General features: G+C 42.1%; 1 protein-coding gene across 1 annotated transcript; it reads right to left on the reverse strand.

The window, feature by feature from the left end:
* Positions 1-414: 414 nt before the first annotated feature.
* Positions 415-26,036, reverse strand: LOC110973848 (dorsal root ganglia homeobox protein-like). The gene is given in 8 exon segments (XM_022225012.2): positions 415-2,616; positions 3,268-3,350; positions 3,446-3,522; positions 3,524-3,772; positions 8,799-8,900; positions 9,178-9,266; positions 17,084-18,047; positions 25,400-26,036. Coding segments are annotated over 7 exon segments (885 nt in total). The 5' UTR covers positions 17,172-18,047; positions 25,400-26,036; the 3' UTR covers positions 415-2,419.
* Between the last annotated feature and the right edge of the window lie 443 nt (positions 26,037-26,479).

Consider the following 26,479-nt stretch of genomic DNA (forward strand, 5'->3'; position numbering starts at 1 on the left):
CAGAGGCATTTTGGGGTCAAGGTTATCTGTGACAAAATGAAGAGGAACAGTCCAGGAAATTATCATCAAAAATCCAGCTCGAAGGAGTTATCCTAGTTGGAGAAAAAGGAGCATTTTCTTCAAGTTTCCTTCAATTAGCCACAGGAGAATAAAGGAATGTCCACACTTTGTATGTAAAACAGGTATGTGTGTGTGAAGATTAGGGAGATGAAACCTGGCGGCTGTTGAACTTAATAATTGTCCGTGGACTTAAACCCCCTGTATTGACTTCCAAATTCGCGTACATGTATCTCCATCTTTCATTGTTAGATAAATGAAGTCTGTCATCGCTTGTCACGGATCAGCATAGCCACAGGCGTCTGTCGTGCAAATAACATGCGCACTGCCATTTATAAAGTGATGCGAACCACGATGTTGGGCGCATTATTACATACATCGTTGTCCATCTTTATTTACATGTGATTGTCATATAGCTCCAATACACAATAAATCGGGAAGAGAAATGCATAAAAATGTAACTTAAACAGGTGTATACTCGCACCTCTGAATAAAATATTCTTTTTTCCCAAACCAATTAACCTTGAACCCTCCTTTAATTCAATGAGCAATCTGCAAATCAATGACGAGGGGCGATTGCACTGTGCTCTTTCCTCTGCCCAAAGTCCCCTCTCTGCCCCTCAAGCATTCCACACGCCTACCTTCCTGACAAGATAAAAACTTGTTAACGCTGAAAGACTAACAAGTTGAAGGGCCGTGACCCCAAGGCATCGAAAATTTGATTGGATTTAAGCAGGGAGCGCGCAGATCGAACCTCGGGCTGGTCGACAGATTAAGTGCGTGTCCCCGCATACATCAGTCAACTGGGGTGCGCCACTTCAACGACTGGTTCTAAATCCATGACTTCACCAGTCTGAAGGTCAATTACAGAAAGGTCCTCCTTACTTTCCTTACAATATCGATCAAAGGAAAGTACAAAAATTGAATTATAATGCAGCATGTCGTGTGAAAGACCAACTGCAAAAACAGCGCTTTAGAACTGAGCACCGACATTTAAAGCTGGACTGATAACACTGGCTTAGCTCACACCAATATCGATTGTGGTAAGTCAAAATTACTTTCCATATGACACCAAATCTAAAAGGTTTCATAGATAAAGTGAAAGTCAGAGAATGACAAAGTTTTTAGTGTAAAATTATATTATGCTATAGTATTTTATGACATCGGCAACTATACCATTGACCATATGTGCCCAAGCTAGATTTAATTTCGATAAAACTGTGATAACACCACATCTGCCTCACACACATCAATTTCTATTAAAAGTTCAAAATAAGTCCCAAGACAAACAAGTGTTCTTGTGTTCAAACAACCCAAAATGAAACCTGCATTTCTTTTCCTGTTTTTTTTTTTTAATAATCATAAAGCAAATAGCGTCAGCGGGAAGTACCCGCTTGTCGCTCTTTATTTTAATGTGAAATTACTATAACATGAAAGCAATCCTCTGGGTAGTTCGTAAAGACAGCATACAAAAGTCCTGCAGTTAAAGTAATAATGTAACCGGGACATGTAACAGAGACTGTCATTACAACTTACCACATGAATGAATTATCACCATAAACACGCGCGGGTTGTGCCAGGCCGAAATCATTATTGATATGGTGACTTATTAAATAAGAAAGTGATCCGTAAGGTCTGGAAAATATCCTCGTGTTCTTGAGTAAAATATACTTCGTGTCAAAAAAGTACATGTGTATTTTTACATTCATTTTCATTTTTCTTCATTTGATTTTGTAATAGAAGTCAAGAAAAGTACACACAACATCAGGTGTGAAGGAAATGGGATTTAACAAGGACGTCTTGACGTCCGCAACCTGGTCCAGTGTGAACCTAACTGTCACATTTGAAGTGGTGTAACTGCCACCATGCTTTCAACCGGCATCATTTTAAAAACATTACTGAAAACTTGAACATAATTTATTCAGCGTCACGTATAAAAATATCCTGCACCGAGGTTGACCTGTGGAACGCCATCCAAATCCAATATTGAATACCTAGGTGCACACGCTCTTGTATAGTTTAGAGAGTCACTCATATCAAATTAGTTATCTATTGTTGAAAAATTGATTTTGTAAATAAAACCCATACTGTCACATAGCCAAACCACAGGTAAATTGTAAATTAGTAAATGTATGCAATATAAATAAGAATACATGCAGCAAGTTGGAGTGCAGATATATATTTTTTTTACCACAAACGGTACCCCTTTCATCTCAAGATTCGAGGAACCCATAGTGGAGTGATCTTTGAGGTGTGTGATTTCTTGGAGCAATCATCGTTTTACACAACTTATCAACACGCTTGACTTCGACTAATTTAACTTCGATTTGATGCTCTGAACCCGTGGTCGCTACCCCGCTGGTCACATGATGGAGGTTGGAGGGCCCCCCACGGCCGCCCTAGCAACAGCTTCGCTGTATTCTCTGGCACGCATGCGTAGGGCTGCCAAGCTGAGGGACCTCTTTTCTTGCGTTTCCAGCACAGCGAAAGATGACATAGGCGGAGACTTCAGACTGGTTGCAAGGCTGTAACTGCCATACATAAATGGATTGTAAGATCCTGTAAGCAGAAACAAGAATGTATCTTTTTAAAGGTGAATTTGCAGAAATCAACTCTGTTATACCAAGGTTGCTAAAGCTAACTAAGTTAGCCTATACCTTGTCATACAGATCTATTGTAAAAAGACTGGAAAACAATGAAACAGAAATGAGTCAAGATGATTCAAGGGACTTGAGGCTACAGAATTTCTTCCCATAACAGATTTTATTTAATAAGAGTGCTGATTATATCTAGAGATTAATTAGAAAGACACCAAGTGATATCAGTTTCGACTGCTCGTGTTTTCCTGGTGCTCAGCTGGGCAACGAAATTCTGTCTTCTGTCTTACTGTATATTTGTCATCTGATAGAAATAAGTGTTGATTTGAACGTAAATTGATAGAGAGGTTTCAAATAATCTCTTAGTCGTTCATATTTGTCACGCAAATGACACTTTGAAACAGTTTCCTTACTAGAAGACAAAGTTGGAGGTGAATTGTGGAAAATTGGTGCATTCTGTCTGTTGCTCTGTTACTTGAACATGTACACGCATAATGTATGTGTGGCCCATGGACATAGTCCATCCTTTGTATCCTGTCGGGCGTCTTCCACACTTTCCCTCGCACTGTGTTATCTTATGCGAGTTTTTATGGTTGAATGCTCCATTATTCACCTTTTCGTGCAGCATATGATATGAGTTGTGATGCGTAAGGCGTCGTCATTGAGGCAGGAAACGTGCAGAGACTTGGGTTGTATCTGAAACAAAACAATGACAATTTGTAGTATCATCTCTTACATTCCGAGCACCAATTCTCTCGTAAATTTGCCTAGTTATATCAGTTTTCTCATACCTCTCCAACCCTGGTGGGACAGGCCCCGCCCACAATACAGGGGCTTGTCCTTGTCGTACAGATCCGGGCGACAAGGGCCGCGGCCGCAATGCCGGACCTCGGCGCGACGACAGCCGGCGAGACGGCCGCGCGTGGACTTGTCGAAGTCCTCTCGGCGTTGATGTACTCCTCGGCTTCCGCACCGGTGGTGGACTCGGGCGAGTTGTCGGCCTCGGCCTTGGTCGAGTCGTCGGTGGAGTTGGAGTCGCTGGTGTGACCTCCGACCTTCTGCTCACTCTTCATTCGCTCTGCCTTTCGCCATTTTGCTCTTCGGTTCTGAAACCAGACCTGGTAAATCCAGAGACAAAAATAAAATTTAACTGTGACAAGCATGAAACTGAAAAAAAAAGCATATAAATATGCACGGCAGCCATTTCAAAAACTTCCGTGTCTCGAGTTGGAGCACGTGGCTTCAGCAAGAGCCGATCTAGGACCAATTATGTTTTTTGGGTCAAAAAACGATTGATTTCTGGTGCGAGACTACATTGAAAATTTTCTACACCCTGCACTTTGGGGGGAGAGGGAAATGAAAATGAATAATCCCCCGAAATTGGCCTTTTCACCCAATTGAAAAAAAAGGAAATTAAAAAACTGCTAGAGTGACATATTGCTGCTTCCATCCACAAGAACCGCCGCTGCAGTGGGCTTTGGAAAAACTACACCTGAATTGTGAAACAGGAGACAATTCTCATTGTTTTGTACATAATTCGACGTCCATTTTTCACTTTGGTTTGTAACAAATCCCTCCATGCGGAAACCCATAAAAATCACCACGTGGGAAAAAGAAAGAGGGACAAACTGCCACAAAAATCTTTCCAACTGAAAAAAAGTGGCAACTGTTCTAAGCAGGGACCAGATGCTTTGAACACGTGACGATTTTACTTTGCTGGCCTTAAACCAATAAACTCTGACCCGTAACGTAACGACTCTCTCCTCCCCGTATATATGATACGGCGCTCAGCCTGTCACCGCACGCTGCCGCTGAAGCCGACAGTGCGGAGGAAACCAGAATGAGACTTTAATGGGATCACGTCCAATTAAGGTATTATTTTTCAGTGCGCGGTATTCATAGCATCTCGGCGGTCGGGTTTCATACAAGGTTTGGACATTAATTACCTTGGGGTTTTGACGCTGGGGGCGATAGGCGATGAGTTAACAGATTCATAAGGACCAAGGACGGGGTAGTGAATGGGGAAGGGACGAGAGAGATGCAGCCCACTGTCGACCAGAGGGAGCCGGCTGGAGCGATGCGAGAAACGGAAAACCGCGTCGTGGGCGCTGGGCCGTGAGATTAGCAAAACCTGCCACGCAGAGACAATGCATATGCAAGCCCTGTACAAACCAAACGCCAGTTTTCGATCGACTTGGTCATATGAAAAAAAAATCATATACTAATCGGTCTTCTTCATTTCATTTTATCCTGTAGTGTTTACCGTAGGCCTTGTATTCTCTCAGTAACCAAAAAATGCCAATTCCGAACGTAAAGTCCAATAGATTAGGTACGGGGTAACATTTATCCGAAATAAAGGTAAAAAAAAAAAATAACAATACCAATAAATAATAAAATACACAAAAATCAAAGAAAGGGAAAAGGGCAACATTTTTTCTTACAGTGGCACGTGGGGAAGGGGAATTCTACGGGTTTGAGCCCACCAAGAGATTTTCAATCATTTATCATCTTTTTTAATTTTCGGAAAACCTGAGATACAATAATACGCCAACATCTTGAATTACTTGCTTCGATATAGCCCAACATCCCAGTCCCGGGAACATCCTTTTTTTAAAAAACTGACCGTCGGAGGACAATCAGCTTCCCATTGGTAGTGTTTTTATCATAAAATCTACTGGTTCCTCAAATACTATTTTGAAATCCCTTTGCCACATAATTATAAAGACATTATTAGTGTTACTTCAGCGCCTAGGTAGCCTACGGGTAAGCACTATTTAGTCATTTTACAAATTTTTGGTTTTTTTTTTTACATTAGGGCCTAATCAAAGCTACACCGAAACAAACCAAACCAGTGACGTTGCATGTGAGGTATATTTACTCTCAGTTTGGGGGGGGGGGGACGGGGCGCAACACCAATTTTCCTAGTTCTGTCCTACGGCACAGAACCTCAAATCACGTTAGGACATTATAATTAGAAGATCTGTCGCCCGCGTGTGAGCGTCGTTGGCACATGGACAAGGTCCCGGCCACCGTATGTAACACACAACAGCACAGGGAGCGGGATTTGCATGGCACAGCCGTCCAAGGTAACAAAGCGCTTCGGAGACCCGTAATCGAATTGACTCGTTTCCTTATCATGTTATAGGGGAAAAACTCAATTATATTATTACAGAGCGCGCACCTGTGCCGAGATTCGAGACCCGTAGACGCACGGGGTGAGACGAAGCTCGAGCGAACTCCATCCTCAAACTGAGCGTGTGTATGTATGAGGGGGGGGGGAGAGGTCCTTCGGGAAGAAGAGGGGACACTGATCAGTGAGCAGAGGTACCACCCAGGGATGTCGGTGGGGGATGGTTTACACCTTCCTGTACAGGTGTCGCAGAACTTTGCATCACCTTTTTCTTTTTTGGGGGTAGAGGGGTACATAGAGTAGCGGCAATTTCGTACTTGATTAATTGATGTCCGTGAGTCTAATTGGAATGTGGGTGACAGAATCCGGTCGATGTGCAGAACTTTGGGTTAATGAAAAAGTTGCTCACTATCTTCAGGTCTGCTGGAGATCATTTGAAAATTGTGCGTCTGTCAGTATATTCGTATTTTTGCAAGGCTTTGGTTTTTACACAGTTAAGTAGAGTTTTTTAAAAATCACATCGATCTATAATGTGATTTACGTTGCATAACATTAGTTTCGGAGAGGATTTTGGTAATCTACATGTAATGATGACAAACTTGAAAAAATGGCATTCCCAAGGAAAAAAATCCCCAAATTTTCTTTCAACATGATGTTATTAGAGAACGTCGATGTAGTTACTATGCTATCGTATCTGTGCATAACTTATTAACTTAAAATTCTTGTAAACTCAATAAAGCAGGTGCATATGAATTCAAAGTCTATTGGGTTGGAGTTTACAAGTTAATGGTGCACACACATATGCAGGAATTGGTATCAGCAAATATTTGGGCACATACACCTGCGTAATTAACGTAGTCAACTAGCCCAAAAGCGCTATGGTCGTAAGCCCATAAATAGGTCCAAAATTGGCTGCGCGGACTGTCTAATTCTCTGCTATTAGAGCATTTTGTGGCACGTCTATAGGGTGGTTTATTCAGAAGGAAGATGGAATCTAGGGACAGGACTGCCAGCTTCTATTTCTGAAAGAATTGGACCAAACAGGGCCCTCCAAATCGCTTTATTTTGCAATTGAGTGTAGGTATCAATTTTCAAAATGGCGATTGGCCTCGACTGTTGTGAGGGGTGATTTTTCTCTGGTGAGAAAAAGCCCCAAAAGTCATCGGTTAGGCCACTGAAAATTGAAAGGAAAATAATAGATGGGGAAGTGAGCTTCAATTTGATATGTGCCTTGAACACCTGAGAAACCTTTGAGTGTTTTTCTGATTTTTTTAAAGGGGTTATATTTGTCACTGTCGTCTATGGCAGTTTCTTTACTTGTCTGTACCCTACGTGCTGGTGACGTATCACTGTGTTTACCGCAGTGCATGATGGGATAGGATGGGGGTCGTCATATGCCACGAATAGGAAACCTAAACAGCTCACATAAAAATTACATTTGATCATAAGAGAGGGAAGGCACAATCTTACCGTTTGCAGTTGTGAAGGATAATTTCACTGGAAGATTTAAAACGATGGGTACACAAAACAAACTTTTTTTTACCTATATGGTTATAATAGGAGTGTATATATACCCATGATCTTTATTCTGTCCCACCAACGCACTGCGGTAAACACCGTGAAGCGCCATAAGTACTGAGGGCTATTGAATCAACTCCAGCCAATAAGAATTTCCTAATTTAGACAATGTATCAATAAGTTTCAGAAAGTTTGCATTAAAAACAAAGAATGGTAGTCCCTGATAAAACTTTATACACCCTTCCAAAATGAAGTAATTCGCAGAAAACACCCCCCCCCCAATTTTCAGTCTCAAACAACGAATTTAAGGGTCCGTCGATCTTTGTTATGGGAGGGAGGGAGAACCATTAAAGATGTTCAAGAAAAACGAGGCGGTCTAATCGGCAGGGAAAATAATGCAGCTGCTTCTCTGTTCATTGCATTTTGGCAGCATCCAAGCAGTGAATCGGCGCTCACCGCGTCACGACACGCAACCACGCCGGGCTCTGGGGACCACGGCCCCGTCACCTCCCACGCGCAATCACGGCAGATGGTGTAACACCTCCCCTCAGAACCCCGCCATTTGTCCGCCGAGTAGCGGCGATTTACGGGAGCCTCAAATTAGGAAAATTTGGGAAGGAGTGTAAAAAAAAAAAAGATAGCTGAATTGAGTTACAGTCGTGAGTCACGGATGATGGCGCTCTCGTTTCCAAAGCCTTTTAAAATTCATGGCATCACGTACATTGTTTAATGTTTTGTAGCTTTCAGCCAACCCTAAACTGAGTTTACAAGGTTGTCAAAAATAACGTAATTAGTTAAAGTCCACACCAACAAAACCATGAATCATAAATAGTTCAATTTCACACATTAAACTGTAACAAATGTAATAACATTAAGTTTCAACGAAATTACATATCGAGTCTCAAAATGGCTCAGCAATGATTGTATAACATTTAGGTATCATCTCTTTTGCGCATGTCTGGTGCATTATGTCTCGTAGTCTTATTAGGTAAGTACATACATGTAGGTAAGTGCAATGGATCCATTCGTGAACAACTGGCATCCTGTCCTACAAGAACTATTCACTGAGAACGTCATTGTGTGATCTGGGTATGTCGACCTTAATTAAGGCTGTTCCAATGCTGGAATTCTTAATGTTGCTTTAAAAACAGAACATGTGAATACCTTTCGCATTGGCGAGTCAAAATGTTATCATTAGAAAGTGAACAGCTTTGAACTCGTGCAGTAATTTCTTTTATTATGGTGAACTGTGAACAGCTTTGAAATACCTGTTTTGAACTGCAATGAAGCTAAGTTTTCTGTCACGTCTTGAGTTTGCAATTTAGAGCGAAGCATTGGGGTACGTTTTTAGTTCCCTAAAGGTAGGCCGTGAAGTGACAGCAGTAAGATGATAAATCACACAAAAATTGACTGGTTATTGCATTGCTCATATAAAAGCAACTTACATAACTCCTAAGATTTCACACATTGACTGGACAGACCGGCAGTTACCTCACCTGAACTCTGGCCTCGGTCAAGTTGATCCTCATGGCCAGGTCCTCCCGTGTGAACACATCCGGGTAATGCGTCTTGGCGAAGGCGGTCTCTAGTTCTTCGAGCTGGTAAAGAAACAGCGAGTCAGTGAGATTTAGGCCGTGTCCGGAACAGGCTTCCTTTTTCGCGTAATTTTTGTTCCAGCTTTTTCTGATTTTAAATTTTGTTTTTTATTATACGTGAAATTTGACCAAGATATAGCAAACTACTTCAAAATAAGCAGATACAAATCAAATACAGGTTAAAAAAAGGGGGGAAACTAAGATGAAATTAAAATTATAGATATGACTGACATGGGTTTCTGTTTGGAAGGAACCGAATTAATCTGTCTATTTAGTTTACCTGTTGCAAGGTGAATGTTGTTCGGTTTCGTCGTTGCTTTCTTCGGGCAAACCCATCGTCGGCGTCACTTACGTATGATAAATCTCCATCTAAACAAAACAAATACTCAGAAGTTGTATTTTCTGATCAAACATTTTGTTTCAAATATTCTAAAACCAACACTAAAAAACACCATGACCACAAATATGGCGGAAAAACCCACTGCCATTGGCTACACCACGTTTAATGACTTCATAGTACAGCGCAACTGAGCAATATGTATGAAATTTGCGCTTAATTAATGAATAAATTATTATTCATTAAAATGAATTTGCTGTAAAAGAGATCAATAATATTATTCCACACATAGACTCGCATGTGGCAGCCACCTGCTGCATAACTTCACATGAGGGCGCCGACACTGAACACGTGCATGCCCACGCGGCAAGAACTACTTTAAAACTTTTTCAAGGGAAACGAAAACTTCAACGCGAACCCCCCCCCCAAAAAAAAACGCCCGAGGCTTCTCTGACTAGACATTTCAATACTTCCCTGATAAAAAAATCCAGACCTGACAAATATTGTTCCATCTAACTCGATTATATACCCCACTCACTTCAGAATACCTTTTAAGCTATTAAAAGCGATCTTCGTGACTGGGACATTTCATAATTCGTGTCCCCTGTGGCACGCGCACTTCTTGATTCACCTACTTTAAAGTGTATACTATATCCCCCCAATTCTCTCCACTGCCATGTTTTTTTTAAATTGGGCGCATATCCCCAGCCGCAGCGTGCCGTTTATTGTTGAGTAAATGTTGCCGAGATTTCCCCCTCTTCATGTGGATGTTGTTTGCACAGGGAGGCTGCGGAGAAAAGCCATCGTTTTAAATCGAATTAGGAAACTAGATCCCATTAGACCCGAAGTAATTTTATTGACATGCCACAAAGATGTCGCACTCACGATTTTCTCTCCGTAATTAGGGCAAGCGAATTAAACTCGGTTGAGCATAGATCGAGCGACCAGCCATGTTGTCAACCGAATCATCCTCAGTTTTGTTTTGTTTTGTGTTTTTTCGGGAATTTCCTTCCTGAAAATTTTCTCCGACTGTGGAGCAAGTTGTTATGCGAATGCTAGTAATGTGTGGGAGCGTTATAATAATTGGCTTGAATTACGGGGTGGATTTGTGAATTCGTGTGTCACGCGTGCAATGGAAGATACTGCAGGTCCCCTCAGCAGGTGGGGACCGGATTGCTTCCTTGTTGAGTGGTCCCACTCGTTGGTTTTCCCTAATAGCAAAGAACGGACTGATAAATGTACGGAAAGCAATCTTCCTATTACTTGTTATAAATAAAAACTAAAAATTACGGGGACAAGATGAGTTTCCGTGCGTCGATCAGTTTATCTGGAGAATCTCTGTTTTTAGGGTCAAGAGCACCATTAAGTTTGTCGACATCTAACGGACTAAGAGACAACGGGGACCATGCACGTCTAATCACGTGAAAATGCTTATCTTCTTAAGTTTTATTTTCTGCGGGTTTAGGATTATTTGTAGGAAAGGAGGTTGCCAGTGTTAAGCTACTTAGTACTACTTAAAAAGTTATACTACGCTTTTCGCAGTTGTTCGGAGCTAAATCAGCGGGTCACAAAGACAAACGCATAAACGAAACGGGAAACATCAACAGCGCGTGAAATCAACTCGTATAAAATGCAGTGTTTGTGATTAGATAATATCTTTGAGATCCGCGTATTCCAGAAACATTTTTTTTCATCTCAGATTGTTAAAACAACTCGTTCATTTCCAAAAACAAAATAAAACGGCTTCTTAAACGAACGTCATCATAATGTTTGCTTTTCCATCTTCGCGAAGCAAAATTAATGCAAGGATCCAGTCAAACGTGAGAAAGCAAAACGCAATGACGTTACTGAGGATAATTCAATAGAGGGCAACTTCGTGTACATGTCTGTGGTTGCCATAGCAATGCGACAATGTTGTATTCTATCACTTATTTAGGCATCAGTTGGTTGGGCGTTGCGCATTATGCCTGTAACCATTGTGTCTTCCTCTGGGAATTTTTCTAAACGACTGATTTGAATATTGCTGGTTGCCAACGGAAAAATTCTAGTGCATTACTCAATGATCATGACCTTTCGATAGGCGTCGTTTTTTTTTTGAAATGTCTATTACCACCAAAACGAGGCAAAAGATTTGCTTGAAATCATTTAGAACCTGAGTTACAACCAAATTAAAAAAGCCTGATGTTTCGAAGAATTTACATTCTACACGTCATTTTGTATTATGGCACCGATCTTCCTGCTCGAAAGCCTTTTCCTACGAATGAATGCTCAATCCTCCAAATTATATCAACAAATCAGTTTTGAGCTATAGCTTCACCGGTCTCTGGTCTAAATTTTCCTGCAAGTTATCAGTGTGATTATGAAGGTCCGTGACGTTTAATAGTGCATTAAAGCCGAAATACGATAGACAGAGCAATCACTGTACGTATTTCACTGTCCAACATTCACAATGTACAAAACACGAGATGCACAGTGCCCACATGACGTTTATTACCAGCGTTTGGATGCTTCGTGAACTTTATAGTATTCCCACTTCCACCACCCTTTTTTAAAATTTTTATCTCAATTTTAATTTCATATTCATGTAAGACTGTACGCAATGGTGAATAACACATACGGGACCCCTCATTTATTTAGCGTTAGAAAACAGAAAAAAAGTAAGATTTAACGTAATCACGAACATTAGCTTTGAATACCGACCAATGTTCGAGTGCTACATGCATGCAGAAGTGCTTTGACAAAACGAGACAGAGTTTTATACGCACTCGTGATTGGTGTTTCCACAGAGTCAAATAAAGGGATACCGACACATCATCCTGATGACTGAAGTGAGAGCTTGGAAAATGGAAATGAGGCCAGCCACATCCAAGAGTGGATTCGACATCAAATTTTAGGGGGCGGGGGATTTCTTTCGAGTAGGGAGCACAACGTGTTTGCAATTTGTAATGTATGCCTTTTACAGCCTTCCTGAGAGGTGAGGCTTTTACAAACTTTTTACACGCTTTTGAAAGAAGATACAAATGAAATAGTCCCAAAATTGCAATTCTCTCATCAGATTAATAAAAATTTTCCTTTTTGGGGTAGGCCCCCGTTGACCCCATAGACCAGCCGATGGCTACACTTACGCCTACTTCAAGAGCAGACGAGAGGGAAGCATTGTTTTTTCCCGCGTCAGTCAAGCATCGTGTATCTGCGGCGCGCATGCGTTATACACGAAACAGATCACCTAACATTCGTCACACACGTTGGGCGCGTTGGTGATTCTCCCGTTCCTATTTTTCATCGTTCCAACAGCCGACCCCTATTCGTAACCAGACGCCTTCCCCCTCAGCTATCAGCCGACTTGTGAATGTAATTGCAAATTTGTATATAAATAACCTATTTTTCACTTTGAATGTGTCTGATAAATTAGATCAGAAGGTGGAAGTACAACGTCAGGATATACTGAAGGCTGTTCTTTTGCCAGGGGTGTGAAAGAAGTCTCTTAACGCAGGGGTTAACACAATCCAATGATAATTGGCGCCGAAAGAGGTCCCCCTGTAATGGCTTTTAAAGGAAACTGAAATAAATGTGAGGAGCAAAGGCAAAAGTGCCGAAGCTCAGTAAAAACTAGTTAAAAGTATTTATCGGATAAAAGGTTGAAACCAAATTTTATCCATTAAATATGTCATTCTAGCTGCGCATTGGTGAGTTAATGACCCGCCACACTCTGGCTGTGGTTTGGTAAGTAGGTTGGGTCTTTCTTGTCCAGTTATGATGCCAGGAAGTCGGTTTCCCTGATCCACCCCCTACTGGCTGTGGTTTGGTGAGTTCCCGCGACCTTTAACCCTAAAACGGCCGGGTTATTTCGGCTGTGCCTCGCTCAATTTTTTGGACACTTGGCATGCGTGTAAAGACACTCTTTTTCATTACAAATGTGAAGTTTTAACTCAATCAAACGTATACTTTTGTCATTTAAGGTTCAAGGCTACATGCGCGCCAGCCCGCGTGCACCGAGCACATCAATGATAAAAGTAAATATACATTATTTGGTTGAAACGTCTCGGAAAAATGCACGCTGCGCAAGAACGGTACATCAGATTTTCACCAAACTGGTGTCAAAAGGACTTCAAAGAGTTATTCTGTAAACTCCTTAAGGCATAATGTTTAAATTTAAAAAAAGGACCAAATCAGAGCGAACAAACAAACCTCCCACAGCCACGCCCGCCGAGTGGCTGCATACTCGTCAAAGGTGTATCTGCATGGGTGAAATTCGTTTCACGCATTTGTGGCAAAAGAGTTCCAACTGATTGTGCGTTCATGCTTCTCTACCATCGTGATTTGCGGATTTAGCAACATTGGCCGAAGCGCCGTCAAATTTCGTCCGCTAATTGCGAGAGATTATTGGGGCGTCGTCGGCTCTCCGACACAGCCTCGATCGAAAGACAGTACACAGTCGAGGGAAAAAAAGGGGGGAAATCCACCACTCAGGCGTGAAGACAAAAATTACACCCCCATCTACCCTCCCATTTAGCATCTTCCTCCTGAGTGAACAAGCCGAACCTCATCAGCCTACTGCGTCCAGTGCGCACGATTTGAAGTTTGGCGAAATATAATGGAGTTACCTCAAACAACACAAAAGGCTCTCCATCGTCAAATTGAATTTAGCAGGAAAACTGTAATAGCGTTACATCATAAGAACGATTCCGACTCATTATAATTGTATTGACAGAGCGCTAAATATTTCAAAAGCTCCCGTTAAGCGCATCCCCTGTAATTGCATTAGGGGGGAAAATTGCTGCCGACGTAATTTAGTAATTGTATTATTCATAACCCATGAGTTGGGCGATGGCTTGATGCAAGGGAACGACGTACGGGGAAAGCTAACTTGATTAGGGGGCTTGCTGGGCTGCAGGACCAAGGGTCCCACGGGGGAGAAACTCGGGGCTTCCTGCTCCCCGCAGCTTACACGCGCAAGAGGAGAAGACTGAAGCATGGAGACATAAAGAAACGGCCAGATTCGTAAGCTGCTAGAGGATGCTAGAGGAGAGATCCTTCGAGATAAGACAGTCGAAGGTGAAGAGTGCATCCAAAATGTGACCACAATTAGCCAGATGCATGCTGTTAGGCATTCGAATAAAAGAGACAGCTGTATGGACTTGAAACCAGAAATAAGATGGGAATTGGAGAAGCTAAACATATAGCGTGTAAATAGGAGGAAGGGTCCTGACACAACGGCATCTAAGAGGAAAGAGTTAAATACAAGATTAAAAGAAGAAATCCACAAACACAAACAAATATGGTACCAGACCTCTGTTGTGTAATACCTAGCCGTTAGTATGAGCAGCAAAAGTCTGCAGAAATATCAACAAGGAGAGGTGACGCCAGGTTTTGTCTCGAAATGTACTTTTGCCCTAAAGGGTTGTATCTTCGATCAGCATTTAGCCAGGTAGTATTTATTGTTTGGTTTTAAGTCAGAATATGGAGATAGCTCGAGCAATTTTCTTGATTTCATGCCTGAAATGTATAGAAAATAAATCAGGTGGAAAAATTTCGATTTAATATTAATTAAGGGTTACCCTTGACCCGACAAAGAAGTTGTGTCCACATTTACCAGCGGTAATCTTACACTGAATGAATTGTTCTGTTTTGTTATCTTGAGTGATTTTTATGGACAAAAATTCAGTTTAAATCAGGCGATGGTCGGGACTCATTATAGGCACGGGCATTCGGCGCGAGTAAAAACTAGCTTCAAGGCTGGTCTAATTGGAAGCAAGGTGCATCGCATGCGACTCTAATTATCTCAACACATCATGTGTTGATGGCATGAGCGTCTTAATACCAACAATGAAGCACTCATTACCTTTTTTTTTCTTTTTGCAAAAACTCAATTGGCTGGGAATGGCCGCCTGTAGATAGAAGCTAGAGATTTAGTCGGGATAATGAAGCTTCATTACCGAGGCGTGTCCAGGTGCCACGAACGGTACCGTACGAACGCGTGCCTCCATCCTTAGACTTGTGAACAAGTCGTTAGCATTTTAAGATTTCAAAATTTGGATCAACGCATTTCTTAAAGAGGCTGTGGTGAATTTCTTGATGCGTAAAAGGAAATTTACTTCCTCTTCGAAGTGAAAAGTATCCTTGCCTTGTGATCCAGACAAAAACGTATTTATTGATTACACACTTTATTTTTAACTGTCTGTTTTTATCAGTTTTCTGCACAATTGAAACAAATGAAAAAAATGACTTCAATTAACTGAAAGTTGACCATTCGATCACTATACTTGCCAGAGTTAGGTCTCTAAATGGTAATGTGCATGCAAAAATCACAGACTGGTCTTCCGACATGACACCATCGTTGAATAACCAACGGGCCGTGGCCAGAGACTGCCATGTGAACGTATATATCAATGCATGAATGGAGTCCATGATGACTGGCTGCATTCTCTCTTTGTGGCTGCTGTTCGCTATGATGATATGATTATGACTATATCATGCCTTGGTCCAGTTTGAACTATACTGGTCCCATCTATCTTTTCAGCTTTGCTCACTGTACATTCCCAGGTTTAACGTTATCATGCAGGTGTTGGAGAGTGTGCAGCCTATCACTGAAACATCCCTCCCATCTTGTCGCTCCATCGAAGATTCCATGTAACGAGCGGAGACATGATCTAGTCATGATTCCAGCAATTCAGCCCCCCCCCTAATTTTTCTTCATTCGTTTTCAGTTTGGAATCTCATCGTCCGGCTGAGTAGATGTATTGCCTACGGAAATATATCGTATTATACAACTCTTTCCCGGTGAAGTGCCCGTGTCGTCGCTTCAACCCTTTATAGTCACCGTGAGGGGCATTTGCGGATCGGGGGGGAGGGGCAACAGGGGTCATGCTTCCCCAGGGTGGCATTTTTGATTTATGAAATAAGAGAAAAAGGCGATTACAAAAAACCTATTCCAATTCACCCCCAAAGTGTGGTTCTGAAGACAATCGTGTTCTTCATTTGTGACCGTTTCCAACTCTTCACAGTGTCTTGTTCCTTTTTTTTCTTGCTGTGCCTCGCCCTCCGCTTCTCAGGAGTGTTGTCGGTTTTGAGCGGACCCGCCCCGTGCACCTGCTTCTTTCCAAATTGTCGGGGTACTGTTTGATAGTCGCATCGTATGACCACACCGAAAGGTCGTGGGTAATATGGCTACTTCAGGGACATTTTGAAATTTGACGGATTGATATTCTGGGGAAAGAATAACAGGATGAAATGGAAATATTCTTTGCACTAAAATATGTTCTCCAAGCGATTCGTTCTTGCACCCCCCCCCATTTTTCCAACTGAAGATTTTTTTATGAAGTTAACCACTGCTGTGCCGAGCCGTGATCTCAAACTGCTCCAAATTAACTTTTGTTTTGTTAACAAATTGAGTTGTGAACTCGCCATTGCCACTTGTGAGTTTAAGGAACCTTTTACACTTCAACCTCAATAACTGTCCACCTCCATCGGAGTCCTAAAGTAGATGATTACATTAAAACAAAGAGTCCATTTTCTTCTCTCCAAGGTCAGAATAAAAGGACCCGAGAAGAGGCCTCAAGACCCACTTTGGAAGCTACTTAATGTTAGTTGCCCGTCTTTCCCCGGTCTGTTCCAAAAACTATACTGAATGCAAATCATACCAAGGACGATGTTAACACTGAAAGAATTCACTGATCTGAACAAACTCGGAACGGTAATGAGTCCATGAGTCTTGAAAAGGGGAAAACTTGCCCTGTACTGCACAAATGCACCAGTGTCTCATCTATCCATGATGAATTTAAAATTCCTCCATCTTATAGGAGAGTTAAAGGCAAACGTAGAATGCGGAACTTGAAAAAATAATACTTACAAGAGCAACCGGATTCTTCACAAGTTCCCGACGAGACATTGAGCTGTGAAGCCGGCGCGTGAATTGACGAACACTGGTAACAATACATCGTTGCTAGGCACTTTTTTTCAACGTCTTCGGCGGTGGCAGCGTGTTTGGACAGAGAAGTGTTAAGGATGAGAAATACTTAACGTCGATTGAACGGGAGCCAGTACTTAGATCACCAATCCTCTTCGAAGACTGAGCAACCACTCTTCTGCGACGTGGTTTAAGGTGTACACCGCACTCAAACTGTCGTCTTGACTGCTCTCTATCAATTGGCACTGATGAAAGGATGAAGTTCGAAGATCCTTGTATCCTAATAGTCAGTTCTCTGTTGTGGTTTCTTTCCATGGACCACTGGGTTGAAAAGCGAGGTAGTGTGTGATTTTAAGTCCAAACGATCGTGTACCGTGTACCGACTCTGTCATTCAGTCGCAAATGATTAAGTACCTCACGTTTACCGCACGTTTCTTGGTGTTGCCAGTCCAAAGAAATAAATACTCAGTTACTTGTATAATTCAAACGGCTCTCATGCCCCCACACAAACTGTCCAGAAGCCACGGTTGTCCACGGGCAATCTGCTCCAAGATGACCATGCAGCACTCGAGGAGTCTAGAGCAAACATGAATGATCGCTTCCGCGCGGCGTGACATCAACCTCTCGTCTGTAGTGGCGAAGTCAGCGAGATACAGGATGAAGGCTTGGACCCTTCCGTGATGGCCAGTCGTGTTTGTGCGGTGTGGCTCGTACCCGTCAGCTCCCGCTATAGTCGCTTCACTCGCGCTGCCAACAGTGCCGATGTTATTCCAGGCAAGTAAATGGGAAAAATGAAAATGCCGTGCTGCTCAATTAGATTACATCAGCCTGAACAGCGCGCCGTAATTACGCTGCGTGCGTAAAATGACAAAGAACATCTCACCACTAGAAAGTACCGCCGCCGACTCTGTAATTGAGAGAAAGGATAAAAAAGAAAAGAGGAACGAAGAGACCTAGATGAATATAATAAAATTACTTCATTCTTTATGTCTGGGGCAGCAGCTACAATGGAAAATGATGACTAAATTTGATTTCTTTCTCCAATATTTGATAATTGTTGGGTTCGTATAATTTGATTATTTTGGTCTCATATATAAAAAGTGAAAAACTAAGCATATTTATTCAAGTTTAGTGCCTGCATATCATTAAATTCGAATTCGAGTCTGCTCAAAACACGAACGTGGGGTGTCGTTATTGTGACTTCTGTGTCGCTTTGGTTCTGATTTTCAGGTGCGAATCCACCATAATGAAGCACTAAATTTGTCGACCACTTCATTTGTTCATCGCGGAAAAAAAATCCCTTAAAACATTGCTAAAATATTTTAACATGTCAGTGATACATTCTTTGAGTAGTAACATAAAATGCACTATAGGGGTACATTGTTGAATATTCCTGATGATGAGCAAGAATAGAGATAAAGACGGCCTGAAAAACAAAGCCACGCTGTGTTTTTCACACATTTGAACTTAATAGGGAGTTTCGACAAACTAACACGATGTCAATGGGTGTAATTACTATGCAGAACAGTACAATGTAGTTGAATTTCCCCACCGTCCTCGGTTCCGAGAAGTCAACTAATCAAGTACACGCAACGGCCGCCAATGCCATACCCCCTCCGGCCTGGCAAGTTGCCGCCCCTTCACATCCAATTCGCGCGTACATTACTTTTGGTCTGGCCTTAATTTCATTCCGTGTTTCCTTCCTGCTTTCGCTGGGGGGGATCGGGCGACGCGAACAGGTTCTGACAGCGTCTCACCTCGTTCTCATTTTCGCTCTTCACTCGCATCCTCCTTTTACCTCTACCCGTTTTGTATGCGATCTCTGGGCTACTTCCTCGCGCCTTTTTTTGAACTCCCCGAACGGTTCAAATCGTCATTTCTAGTCAGGCCTCAAAATGATCCAAATTACTTGAAATTGTCAGGAAATGTTTGCTTATACAATAATGACATTAAAGTAACAATAAAAAACAACAATAAAACACACTGGTTGTTAACCTTTTCTGCATGTGATAAACTTTCTCGGGTCAAGCAAAACTGTACAAGGCGTGGTTTCTAAAAGTGAACCTAAAAAGCCCATTAAAGGTTCTGTCGTAAGCTTTATGATACCACTTCTCTTTGTTCACGATATCTGCTGTTTTATCCTTTCAAGTTCTATCGTTCAAAAGGCTCGCGTACGCGGCATTTTCCTTAGTGCGTTTCCAATTTCTGATTTTCATTTACCGAACGGTCTGATGTTATTAGGCTACATTTGATAACTTTGATGGCTCTCTTTTCCCCCATCACGAAATGTCAAGGTTTTCATTTGATTCCCGCATCCAAATTTCGAACATGCGAATCACTCAAGCGAAACATGTCTGGCACACTTGATAATTAAAAAACTATTCTTTGACAACACATTTTAAAATTAACACAACTTGTTCACCTCTTATTTTCGTCTATAAACACCTCTTCATTTACCAATAGTAAATTTATTATTTCTCTTAAAAGCTATAATGAAGTTGGACTGCGTAAACAGCATCGACGGCTTGATTAAGATATTGATCACGACAATCAGAACGCATTGTCGAGTTAGAGCCTCGGTGTCGTACCATTACCGCCGATCGATTTTCCTTTTTTCCCCACTTACAGCCAGCTATATTTTTGATGTCCACTCTCCATGACACATCACTGCTGTCGGTTACAGCTTCTGGGGCAACCACACGCGTTTGTTTTTGGACGGGCTGAAAATACAAATAATTTGATTGCCGACAATTTAAAAAAAATACAAAAAAAGAAAATTGACATCTGTGCTCACCGAACCAAACAAAGTACTCGTAGTAAAATGGTAACATAATCATTGTTACCACAGTCATGTATATTGTAACTTTCATTGGAAAGCAATTAGATACCGTGCGCGATATGGGGCCGATGGGTCCCCCCCCCCACATGTCCAATCCCTATACACACTCTAGACTATTGTTACCTAACACATCCCTCCTAGAAGTCTGTAAAGAATTCCCGAGATTCCGATCAAACGATGACCAACACAAGGGGGGGGTTCTCTCCGCCCCATATCTTGCATTATATGAGCAACTACATACAATTCCAAATGACACGTTAAACATATGAACATAAGACCGTGGAAATGTCACAGAACAAATCACGCAGTTTACCTGACGGAAACAATGTTGGAATGAAAAAAAATGAATTTGGTGTGGGAACGGCAAAGAGACATTAACCAAATGTTCCGTGTGTGCAAGGGCGTCTGCCGAAGAAAGTACACTCACACGATTTAAAAAAAACGGAAACGCGATCTACGAAATTATCGCCATATCTTTCCTGTTCTACGACGACTTTTCCCCCCTCCTTTGTCGTGTCCCCATGGAGACCAGCGAGCCTTTAGATAATCTCTGATGTTTGTCTACGAGACTTTAGCTCTGGCGTGTCTTGGAGGCAAGAAGATGAGGCGAGACTGCCTCCTTGAGAATGTCTTGGGAATTCGCCGAGCATGAGGCCATCGGGGTCGGCCATATGCAACCCACGACTGAAAATCCATCCTTGCGACGCGAACTTCAGTTTGCGAGTGCCAAAATTAATGCAGGCGGAATCCTTGTTCTTTGACGAGCCAAAGTTAATCAAACACTGAAAATCTGTTGCAGGGAAGAAAAAAAAATACGGGAGAAAACAGCGGAAAAGGGCAGAATAGAAGAATTATTCACAGTTTTGGTTTTTTTTTTAAATCTGAACTCAGTTGGTGCCAATTCCTCAAGAAAAATTCAGGATCGTCATAATGACACAGAAACACCGCGTTCATGTCACTTCCACCAAAGTGAATTAAAGTAGCGATTGCAATCGAACATCGAGTCCCTCACCAATGAGCATCTCGAAACTATATGTGGAGATAATAAACTGCCTCAAATAACTGAAATAAAAGGGTGATTTTGGCCGGCAATCCGTTTGTCTGATGGTGGGGGGATGGACGCTCTGATCAAATCACTGAATTATACGAAGGCGACAACTCTGAACTGACTAATCGGTTTAGCCCGCCCGTCAGTTAACAGAGCTAATGCTGACGGCTGTTCCATTCACCAAATTTCTTTCAGGCAAAGCCGTCCAACTCGACACTAGCTCCAACCGGTATCTGCACAAATCGAGAGCAAAGAATGTTCATTTGAGAAAAAAAGGTATTGAAGATTCGGTGATGGTCATTCCTTGACCAACTGCATAATGAAATTAATAATTCAAACAATATTTTATAGCTGCGAATGACATTTCATTTTTCTCAAAATGTCTTTGAATTTATATTAACGTATATTTGAAAAATCCTATATTTACATGTAAATATATATTAAAAAACTAGAGTTTTTACTATGAAGTAACTCTAAATTTAAGAATTGAGCATTTTATATGTGCATTTGTACTTGTTTTGGTCTAACTACGCTTGAAAGATTAAAATATTGTGTTTGTGGAAATCTAATCATACAAATTCAACGTCAGCGAAAATTCTTTGTGATATAAAAACGGCAAAATCCAATACTAAAATTTAAATTCACTCGAAGCTGTGCTTTTCTTCTTACGTCGGATAAAATTTGTCCGATATACATACCAAATCCAAAATCCTCTTACCCTGAAATGGATGCACGAATTACAATATATCTCCCATCATGCAAATCGACAGTGTGGACGTAATAGTAGGCTAATGTATTTCATCCTTGTCTGCCACAGCCATCCATCACTTCTTGCTGATCAGCCTGGATCGTAACGTGTGCTTAATTTGTATAAATTTCGAGCGGCGGAAAAGCTCGGCCGGGAAGTAGACACAAACTCCGCCACGAAACGCGACCAATCCACCAGGGATTAGGGGGCCGTGTTTGCGCACGTCCTGAAGACATTTCCCGGGCTCAAAATCATATATTTTTTTGGGGGGGGGGGTTGTTTAATATTGAGGGATAGAATCGAAGACGGGTGATATTTGGAAGAAATGAAATTAAAGGAAAGGACGGAGAATGGGGTCACTGATGGAACTTGAAATGAACAGGAATAACAATCCGATAAAGTTTCAAATGAAATTTTATTCATAGCAGGCATTCACATGTTGAGAACTGCATAACGAGAAATAACAATGTCTTCTTTTGATAGAATCAAAAGAAGACATTCAATACATACACCGAATTCTGCCCGGCTCTTTTTCATTTCTTGAATGTCGTCAAGTAGCACTAAACATCACACAAACAAAAAATTGCGGCAAGGAAGATAATATGTTGTCATGTGTGGTTTCAAACACATATTCAACCCCAGTTAGGCTAAAATATGCGAATATTGAAATCGTAACACGCACTAAACAGCCTTTGGTTTCAAGTGACGTGGACTGAACTGTCAGTTTTGTTCGAAAACGGGGGGACGAAAAGGTCGCTGGAAAAATGAAAAAAAAATAAACAAGGGAAAGGAGTGAAATGGGATAAAAGTCATCATTTTGGTCAAAAATCGATTGTCAGTTAACTACCAATGTGTGCTTTGCCCTCTGGAAAAATCCTGCATGGCCACGCCCATCCCCTGCATTTCAGGAGAACAAATCGCAAATCGCTCTTGGCACTACCAACGTGACATCATCAGTGCATTTCGAGAGGGCGCCAACGGAGAGAGTGGACGGCCGCTTGAGACTATGGCACCTTCTACCCCCCCAGAATAAGCCCCTCCCTCTAAAGCACATCTTGCAAATTTAACAACTGGTATAAAGGCCTACTTTTAAAAGCTTCTATATTGATGACGTCACGCTTTGTTTACATGCAATTTCTCAAGAGGAAACAACAGATTCGCCCCATAGGAAACCCATATGAAAACAAGCGCGAAATCACCAGTGCAAAGGCCAGAGGTTCTTCTGTGTAAGTTTTAACTTAAGACAAATTGAAATCTATAGGCCTTAGAGAATAGTACTTGAACTCGTGACCTAAGGCCAAAACAAAATGAAGTTTTGACGATGACAGACCAGTCACTTATTTTTCTGAACGTTTCCATTTTAAAAAGACATAAAAGGTAAAAAAGGAAAGTAGATGCAAACGGCTGCCAAAAGGTTCTCCAAATGGAATAATGTTGAAGGCTTTATTTCTCTGCGACGTTACAAACTGTTGGATCGAAACCTTGAAATGATTATTTACCCATTACAAATCATTTGAATACATGTACGAGGGATATTGCGGTACATCGCGGGTGTCACGATTCAGAGGCATCTGGGTCGACGACAACTGTTTCTACGAACAAAAAACAACACCTGCCCAATTCAGCAGATAAAATAAATTTATTAGTTTACCTCAAGTAAATGCAAGTGGGTCGCTAGTCCAATTCACGAGCAGCTAAGTGCTGTCTGTTTCCTAACGTCGCCCACAGCTGAAGCGTTGACATCCACTAATCGACTTGAAAACATCTCCCTCAACAAAACACTGGCTCGCGACCCCTCTCGCACATTAAGAAACCTGTGTCGTAGGCTCTCATAAACGCCCACGGGCGAGAGTCCATGCAGCACAGGGATGCGACTTCAAGACCACCGAGGCGTGTGCGCGCCCCGCATGATTCCGCTTGCACTGCGCATGAATATTTTAGGAGGTTGAGATTGGATGCGGATGATTGGACGACAGCCCCGGAAGCGTGGAAAGAATCAGAAAACTTTGAAGTCATGTGACGTCTTTGGTAATTATCGCTCGCAGTTGTGTGGAACTCTCCGTTCGTCCAGGAAGGCTTGGGGTAACCAGCGACTCTTTGATGTGTCAATATTACAAAATTATTCACAGCAGGGACTACATGCATCCAATACTTCAGTTAATCGGCTCCAGTTTGCAGGAAAAAGTCATCCTGAAAGACAGAAACAAAGGTTTCAAGGACAATACTTCAGACAATACTTTCATATGTTGACGGAATCTGCCTCACAAACTTCGCTCCAACACGAGATCAAATCGACACATTCTTTAAGCCTAACCCCCAAGGGTGTCTGTAAAATCGTGTTAAAATTGGAGGATTCGGGACTGTTAGGGTTAAAGAGGAACCAAAAAGTGTTCCAATTCCAACACCTATACCTGAGTAAATGTTGACTTACTGATATCTTCATATAACAGCCGTTGCTTTTTGTGCCACTGACACGAGACGGGATCTTGTATTAACCAAAGCTGTCAATGCGACGCATCCTGCTCAAGGGATGTTATCACACTACTGGTCATGCGCGACATCATACAAATCCCATCCAGAGATAATCTAATTGGCCCTAAGCCACTTACCCCGGGATAATTTAATATTTGATTTGGCTCTCTTGCTCTTGATCAATTCTCATTTTGTTCTAGGGTTACACTCTCTCACCAGCGCGTGCTTTAGCCAGCGCCGTCTGGCAACGACGCCGTTTACGCCGTAGAGTGGCGACTATAAACCACCAGCACAGCTTGTGTAACCGATGGGTGTTATTGTACTTTTTTTCACTGGGGCTTCATTTCCATTTTTGTCACGGTTTTCATGTCCGACTGACCCTCTTTTTGGTGCTCCCAAAGGAGACAGATATATTCGTTTACTGCCCACCTTGTCTCGAACCTCTGTCAAATACACGTGCTTTGATAAAAGAGATAAATTATTAAAATTTTTAAGGAAAACTATCTGCAATATCAGAAAAGCCCAATGTCCCTTTTTACTAAAATTTAATGTACTAGGCCAGTGTATAAATGCGCAATCCTTACCTGTATACAGTTTTTAAGTGTGTTCTGTGACGTTGTTCGTGACGGCCTGTACAGCCAAAAATGGCACCTGAGACCAAGCGGCGGGGTTAAGGGAGTATCGTGCTCCCTTTCACGAGTGTCTTGAATTGATGTCGAACAACGTAATTTAATGTGCCGATGTGAAGAGCGCCGCCCCTTGGCCAATACTGTCCAGTTAGATTTAAGGATGGAGTACACACTCAAAGCTCCCCCACACATTTTCCGGTTTGACTCAAGTTGGTTGAGATCTCGGTGAAATAAATGTCCACCCTTCAGCGCCCGAGGTTATGCCTTGCTGGTGTCTTGGAGACTGTTTTTTGTCATTTTAATTTAGTTACAATGAACGGCACCGTTCAGCCCCAAACCCGGCTCGACCCAACCTAATAACCTACGCAGCCCAAAGAAGATTGGTCGACATTTTGCGAACTATGATTACCCTAATCCCCCCCCCCACCGTCTCTCCCAAGAGACTGTCTAGTGCTAGTGTGATTGTCCAAAATGCTAGCAAGTCAACATTTACACCAAGCCAGTTGCTACTTTGCGTGCTTACCTAGCCAGCCAAGGTGCACAGCAACCATTGCCGATGAAGCTTCAATGCCGATATCTCACATGCTTCGTCACGAGTAGTGCTTGTCTCATCTCATACACACGACGATGAAAGGTCTGATTCCCATTTCATGGATCCTGTGGCCACAAACCTCTACATACGCACTAGGCTTTATACAGTCATGGTCCATATTGTTTTGGCGTGGTAATACTCCTGAAATTTCGAGCATTCCTCACGCACAAGCTCGCATTGGCTCGGCTGTTCATGACTACAATGGTTTGTACTCCAGACGATGCAAGATCGTTGTCTTTGAATGCAAAATAAAGAGAACTACCGTCTACCACAGGAGGGGGGGGGGCGGCTGAACTGATGGGTCAAGGGATTCGACCACAAAAATGATGGTCTACAAGCTCGGCTTGAAGAACCGTTCACGACGCCTTCAACTGCTACCAGCCTATCTTAATGACTGCGATAACTCAGGTCAGGTATTACAGGCGTGGTTTTTTTTTTTTTGACGACGACAGCACATCTTTGTTACGAAGTCGCTTGACAAGAAAATTCCTGAAGAAAAAAAAATAACGTTCGCAAAATCGCCTTCAATAATCGTTCCATGATCACACCATGACTCACACGGTGAGCATACGCCTGCGGTCGTCTGTGCCCAGGCACAGGACAACCTTCCCTTTTTGCCAGTAAATTTGGTGGATTCTTGCCAAAGAAGTCACCGCCGTCCGCCGTCTCCGCCAAATGCAGCCCCCTTTTGTGGAGCAGGAACATAATCGTTTCACCCTAACATGACTAGATCCGATTTAAATATGATTTTACACACACCCACAGGAGCTACCTGGTTATAGAAGTGGATTGATCACCACAAACGACTGAGGGGTCATTTTGACGCTACTGTTGTTGGCAGCACTCAAATTCACGAAATTGCTGTTGGCAGCACTCGAATTCACGAAATTGCTGTTGGTAAAACAATATAAATGGTATACTGCCACTCTGGAAATGGATAGGTGAGCCGGTTGACCGAAAAAAAACGAAAGACGCGAGGTGGAATGATGTTTCTGTCCTTAAAATCATGTT

The sequence above is a fragment of the Acanthaster planci genome, linkage group LG19 (genome assembly GCF_054643075.1).
Source record: "Acanthaster planci isolate LZ-2023a linkage group LG19, COTS_SCS, whole genome shotgun sequence".
Lineage (NCBI taxonomy): Eukaryota > Metazoa > Echinodermata > Asteroidea > Valvatida > Acanthasteridae > Acanthaster > Acanthaster planci.